Genomic DNA, 6,875 nt, shown 5'->3' with positions numbered 1-6,875 from the left:
TCCAATGATGAACAGGGACAATCAGTGCATGGAATAAGGGCCGCACCCATACGGCTTTCAGCCATACGCTTTTGTCTTCCTAGCTCCAATAATTAAATGCAAACAGCCATTACTTCTTTGTGAGATCTGCGAGAACAGGAAATTTAATTATGAAAGATTCAAAGTCGTTTTTATATGGGGTGAGGTCGGTGCGTGGGGGAATAAAGTATATTTGCAAAACTGCAGGAAGAGCAGGAAAAAATAACGCGTGGTCCATGTGCTTGTCATTCACTAGCACAACTTAAAGAAATGTCTGCAGATTGAAAAAAAAAAGTATGAAAGGGCTTCTTCAGTTAAGACTGTTTAATTGCATTAGTATACTTGTTCAAATGAGTCTTCGAGAACATGGCATAAGTGCATGAGGGCAAGAATCATTGCTTGACGAACACATCAGTAGCTAAAAAATAATAAAGTTATCATGACACAAGTAATGTTTGTGTATTTCCACGCACGCTTCTTTTGCTATTTTTATAAAATGGGTCCGTTACACGCATAACCACTGCCTTTTGCAAACCGCGCCCGAATATTTGAGAACGTTCAAGATCATTTCAGAAACTTCTAATTCGCTTCAGCGCGGAAACTTGAACAGCTGAGTCTATAGACGGTGTCAAGACTGCGATAGTAGCAGCACGTGTTGTACCCCAAGAAACTTCCGGTTCTTCATTTCAACACCGAAGCGGAAAGCGTGTTTTTAAGTTCTGTTTTAAGTTCTGTGTTTTAAGTTAAGATAAAAGGAAGGCGCATCAGTTAAGGACTAACTCTTATAATGTTGGGTATTCATTAGAAGCATCTTTATTTGAAATACTTGGCTAGGCACAGGGTGAGAACTGTTGAAAATATGCGGGCTACCCGCCAAGGCTTTTGTACCCCGCCAATGCTACGTCAGTGCTACGTCAGTGCACGAAACCGGAAGCCGTCCAGGGTCTGTGTTTCTAAATAGTGAAACCGTCTATTCTGGAACTAAGGTGGCCATTAAACTAAAGCTGGAATGTTCAATACCAAATGCATAAGTGCCGACGCGGCTTCCCGCAGATCAGACAGTCGGCGGCCGACGCACTGTTCACCGCTATATCAATGTAGATCGTCTATAGCTTGTAGTATGATTTTCGTTTCCCGGGCAGAGGTTAACTCAAATACCGAGTTTCGTCTTGAACACGTTGACTGCTGTTTTCGTCAACGTCACGACCACGTGACAGTATCTTTCTGTCACAAGACGTCGCGGGCGTTTTACTAGCAACAGCAGCGCTTTCCAATATAACCTCGACATAAGGCCAATTTTGGACAGTTAGCGCGCAGTATTAGTGTTATAAAAAGGGAGCTTTTTATAAAATAGCATATTTATGCTAACTAAATGAAAAATGCCCGAGAAGGCGGTGTCGCTGGAGCCAACAGTTTGGCAAGATTCAGATGTTTAGGTATGTAATGAATCCACACGTTCGAATGAAAAAGTGCATGTTACTCACTGGTGGTTTACTGTTTCCATAAATTTTCCGTAAAGCTTTATTTGGTAAAAGGGTACGTGCCACCTGGTGCTCTCGCTGATTCAGCATGAAACTTCAACTAACAATGTTGTGCCAATGAGCGTGTCTCTATTTTGCAAAAAAGAAGAATAAATCCCTTCTATAGGCTTGACTGCACACTCATTTTTTACAAGGTGACATTATCTGGCACATAGTGTCGAAAAATTATATAAGGTTCGGGCCTGTCTGTGAACGCAAAGCAGTGACCATGATCTGTTTTCCTTTTTCACGTTTATAGGTTTGAAACGCCATACCCCAGATAACGTAAGCAATATTTAAGCCAGCCTTGTTTATGAAACGTTTCCTAACATTGGATAAACTTAAAGTTTTTTGCACTCTTTATTTTACCAACGAAGCTGTTTGAGCTGTCGGTAACTTGTGCTCCTGTCCATCAAAAAATGTCCATCATCATGAGCCGGCACGCACTCTCTTCGTTCTCTTTTGAGTGAAGCTCTTTAAGCTATCGGTAACTTGTGCTCCGTCGTGCAAAATTCCTCAGGTGAGTATGCGCCACAGGAATTGGGCATGGCCCACTACCGTACAGAGGAGATATGAGTGTCAAACGAAAACGACCACGTGAAAAAGAGGAAGAGAAATGTATGGATAGGAATTATACAGAAAGAAAGAGCGAGAACGAAAGAGGAAGAGGAAAATAGAGAGAAATAAAGGACGAAAAAAGATATAACCCTATAGAAAATTCTCATATGACACATTTGAACTTTATTTATTTCAACATTCGGGATGCTGAGGGCCGTGGTCAAAAAGCCTCTAATGGGCTTGACTGGGACCACGACCCCTTACAAATGGGCAGCATAGGCAACACTTTTATTGCAGTGACAATGTACAAAAATTTGAGCAAGCATAAAGCATAAAGCATAATAAGCATAAGCATAATAAAGCACAAGCATAATAAAGCATAAAGATTGAAAAGTAATAAACTCAAAGAAATGACCGTAATTATTTCCTTACACATACGATATCAATAAGAGAGTGTAACGATGCAAGAAAAGAAGATCGCAAGTTTAGCACCAAAGTAAAAAAAAAAAATATGGGGCATGTGCCCATACGCTTACTACACTTACAATCAGAACAGTCACTCAAATGGAAGACGATATGGCATTCAAGTGAAACGGCAAGAGAAAACGCAGCATTTCTTTGCCGTAGTTAGTGCGCGTGCGTGGGATAAACCATGTGTGATTGAAACGCGTGTTATAAAGAACTTTGCGGTGGTTTAGGTTGGCAATTGTTCCTAAAAGGTTGTCGCCTTTTAATCCTGCCTGGTAGCGTTTCACAAGCATTGCGCGGTAGTATTCAGGTAGAGGTAGCAGCTTCATGTCGTGAAATATGGGAGTGGTGTGACTGCGATATGGAGCATTTGCAACGGCACGAACAGCCCTTTTCTGTATGACGTGCAGTTTGCGGATATTTGTTAGAGTTGTCGTACCCCAAACCAGATGACAGTAGTTGACGTGAGATAAAAACAGGGATTTATAGATGAGAAGTTTAACTGCCTTAGGTAGCGAGAAACGCACCCGGGATAATATGCCCGAAGTCCTTGATATAGTGCCACATAGTTTTTCAGTGTGTGCGTTCCAAGACATGTGCTGATCGAAAATTATTCCCAGACACTTAATACGCTGTACTATCTCAAGTTCTGAACTGCCAAGTTTTAATGGGACATGACAAGGGGTTTGTTTATTTTTCGGCCTGAAATATACAGCTTTTGTTTTTGATGTGTTAAGTTTTAAACAGTTAACGCATGTCCACGTGGCCAACTTTGCCAGTACCTCATTTGCGTCATTAATTAAGTTTGTATAATTTTCAGCAGCAAGAAGCAAGGTTGTATCATCAGCGTATATAATACATTTTACAGACGTGTCAATTTTTACAATATCATTTATGTATATACAAAAAAGCAGAGGCCCTAATATGCTACCTTGTGGTACACCCGCTGAAATTTTTAGTAAATTGGAAGTACAATTGCCGACGACTACTTCCTGCTGCCGATACCTTAGGTATGATTCAATGAGTTGTAAGAAAACACCTCGAAATCCATAGTGTGCACATTTCTTTAGCAGCGTAATGTGATTTATTGTGTCGAACGCCTTTGAATAGTCTACGAAGATGCCTAAAGTGTGTAGTTCGCGTTCAAAAGCATTTAGTATAAATTCTTTCTGTTCTAAAAGAGCATGTTCAGTCGTACGGCCTTTGATAAAACCAAACTGCGAAGGAGTGATGATGTGGTGCTTATCTAGGAAAGAAACCATACGCTTTTGAATTAGTTTTTCCAGACCTTTTGAAATTACTGGAAGTATAGATATCGGTCGGTAAATGTTTAGTGCATTTTTATCTCCTCCTTTGTACAGCACAACCACTTTTGCAACTTGCAACTTTTGTGGGAAAATTCCGGTGGAAAAAGCAAGATTAAAGATATGCTCTAATAATTCAGCAATGATATCTAATACGTGTTTGATGGGCTTAATCTGTATGTCATATGCGTCACAACACGTGCTGTTTTTCACAGACGAAAAAGCATGTGAAAGTTCACCAGCTGTTGTTGGCGCCAAAAACGCGCTCTCAGAGATACTGTCAGACAAATATGTGGTACAAGCTGAATTGTACTGTTCCTTTGCTAGAGATACAAAATAGTCATTGAATGAGTTTGCTAAATCATCCTTACAAATAACGTCACCGTCTATCACAAGCTCAGTAGGCCTGAAGTCATCACCGTTACGGCCAAGAAATTTGTTTAGTCTAGACCAAGCTAAGTCTTGTTTATTCATTACATCTTTGTTGAAGATGCTGTTTAAGTACGTTCTCTTTTTGTAACGCAACAGGCTGTTTACTTTATTTCGCTGGGCTTTGAAACGTTTAAGCGTTTCTTCGTTCTTGTTTTTCAGGAAGTTTTCGAACAATTTATTTTTACGTTTTATTTCATTAAGACAACTTTTAGTCAGCCACGGTTTTTTGGCTTTGCGCGTATGCTTGAGCTGTTTGTACGGAAAGCATTTCTTGTACACCCTTATCAGTTTGTCATGGAAAATATCATAGGCGGCTTCAGGTTCTTGCTCGCAATACACGCCTGACCAATCGGTTAACGATATCTCCTTGCGAAATGCAGCCAGTGTATATTCATTAATATCTTGAATAACTATCGATTCTCTGAGTTGGGCTGGCGCACAATTTACGGTTTCGTTTATCAGCATAAAAATAGGAAGGTGGTCACTGATGGGTGCGCTTAGTACGCCGGACAAACATTTCGAAGCTTCTATGTTAGTAATGAACACATCTATTAATGTCGCAGTGTTTTTGTCAATGCGGGTTGGGATGGTGATAACATTAGAAAACCCATTGGATTCAATAACTTGACAAAGTTCTAACTGACTTTCTGATGGCTTTGCAACGTCGATATTGAGATCACCTGCAAGAACTAGTGTACTACCAGTGTCTCCAACCCAACGCAAGTATGTATCTAAGAATACTAAGAAGTTCGACTTGTTACCACTAGGAGGGCGGTATAACACACCATAAACAAAACCGTCACTTTGTACAGTCAATATTTCATAATCATTAGTGACATGCGAAAACTCGTGAACCAGCCTACATTTTACTGAATTTTTAGCCATCATCAAAACACCACCTCCTATTTTTGTTGGGCGATTCAAAAAGAAGGTTTCATAGCCGGGTGATCTTAGAACCTCAGATTCATCCCTGTACCATGTTTCCGTCATCATAAGAACATTAGGTTCAGAGCGTATAGTTGAAATAAGGGCGGTTATTTGGTCTTCTTTATTTCGTGCAGATTGTGCGTTGAGATGAAGGAAGGACAAGCCATTCTTTTTCGTGGAAAGTAATGCGCCTAATTTTTCGAGTGTCACGTAATCTTTGTCTGCCATCTTTCTCTTTGGGTAACAGTCGCTTTGGTCATTAACAGTGGCTACTCTCTCATTACTGAGAGGTCCTGCACGCTGGCGATGACGTGAACTCGGCTGTCCTCAGTTTTTCGCACCTTGATGCGACCATTGTCCACCCACAGAAACTTCCATTGCTTTTCTCTCTTTAGTGAGAGCGCTTGTGCAAACAATCTTTTGTTGTTGGGTGTGAGGTGGTCATTAACGTACACATTGGCACCTTGTGACTGAGCAAAACCGAGTGACTCGGTTGTTAGACGTGCCCTGCGTGCTTTACGCAAAAATTCATCCTTCTTGACCCGAGAACAAAATGTCGCGATTATGTTCGTGTCCTTTTTTGCTGGCACGCGATGCACAGCGTCGATATCATCCTTTTTTATGGGACAGTCAATTACATCACCCATTTTCTGAAGAATGGTGGCGCAATCCTCCCCCTTTTTTAATGGCACACCCTTTATCTCAACGTTGTTAATTCGCGAACGCTGTTCCATGTCAGCCAGTTTAGCAGCCAGTTCATCATTTGATTTTTGAAGAGACTTGTTTTCGGCTGAGGTGAGCTCATGCTTCTTTTTCATTTCTTCATAAAAAGTGCTGATGGCAGAGACACTTTCACGAAGCTGTACAATTTCGGCTCGAAGCTGTTGCACTTCGCGTGACAGCTCAGCATTTGACGGCATCATGTAAACGTAACAGTGACTACAGCACAATAACCACTGGCAGCAGCAGTCGCGACAACAAAAGTAGAAGCAAAAATCAGCGGTGCAATTAATGCACAACCAACCTGCGCAAAGGAAGAAACGTTGCTCAGTGGACTCGACTTCCTGCTGCCACGACCGCCACTGCCAAAATGTGGCTACACGAGCACAGTGTTGAGCCTAAGTAGTGTCTCCGGTAGGTGTCCTCGCATTCCGTGCTTGCGCAGAAAGTTCGTTCTTTGTGGCTGCAGCTACAGGGTAGCGACGTTGCTTGACCAGATATTCCAAGTAGACGGGTCGAGAAATCCAGAAAATAACCCGATAGCCCGAAGAGCCGAACCAGACAACTGTCACGATATGCACAAGTCAGCACCTGCGCAAAGGAAGAACGTTGCTCAGTGGACTCGACTTCCTGCTGCCACGACCGCCACTGCCAAAAAATTTTGCCTCGTATCCAATAATCTCGTAGGAACACATATGAATCATACGTGTTCTCGTATGACCATACGAGATTATTGTATATGTGTCATACGTGTCATATGAGATTTTTCGATAGCAAAAGCATAAAACTACACAAAAACATGGACAGAGAGAGAAAGAGCTGGAAAGAAAGAAGGAGCGATTAGTAGAGAAAGAAACAGAATGTAATATTGAAAAAGCGAGAGGGAAAAAGAAGTAGGTAGAGTGCTAAAGAAAGCAATAAGAAAAAA

The 6,875-nt window shown here is 41.4% G+C and overlaps 1 protein-coding gene across 1 annotated transcript; it reads right to left on the bottom strand.

The window, feature by feature from the left end:
- Positions 1 to 5,496: 5,496 nt before the first annotated feature.
- LOC125757370 (uncharacterized) lies at positions 5,497 to 6,147 on the bottom strand. The gene has a single exon (XM_049412922.1). It carries the CDS (start codon positions 6,145 to 6,147, stop codon positions 5,497 to 5,499), a length of 651 nt encoding a protein of 216 aa, XP_049268879.1.
- Between the last annotated feature and the right edge of the window lie 728 nt (positions 6,148 to 6,875).

The sequence above is a fragment of the Rhipicephalus sanguineus genome, chromosome 2 (genome assembly GCF_013339695.2).
Source record: "Rhipicephalus sanguineus isolate Rsan-2018 chromosome 2, BIME_Rsan_1.4, whole genome shotgun sequence".
In the NCBI taxonomy this organism is placed as follows: Eukaryota; Metazoa; Arthropoda; class Arachnida; order Ixodida; family Ixodidae; genus Rhipicephalus; species Rhipicephalus sanguineus.
This window is presented reverse-complemented; position numbering and strand designations above follow the sequence as displayed.

Coding starts and splice junctions, on each gene's coding strand:
- LOC125757370 (XM_049412922.1), bottom strand. CDS start 6,147: ATGCCGTCAAATGCTGAGCTGTCACGCGAAGTGCAACAGCTTCGAGCC.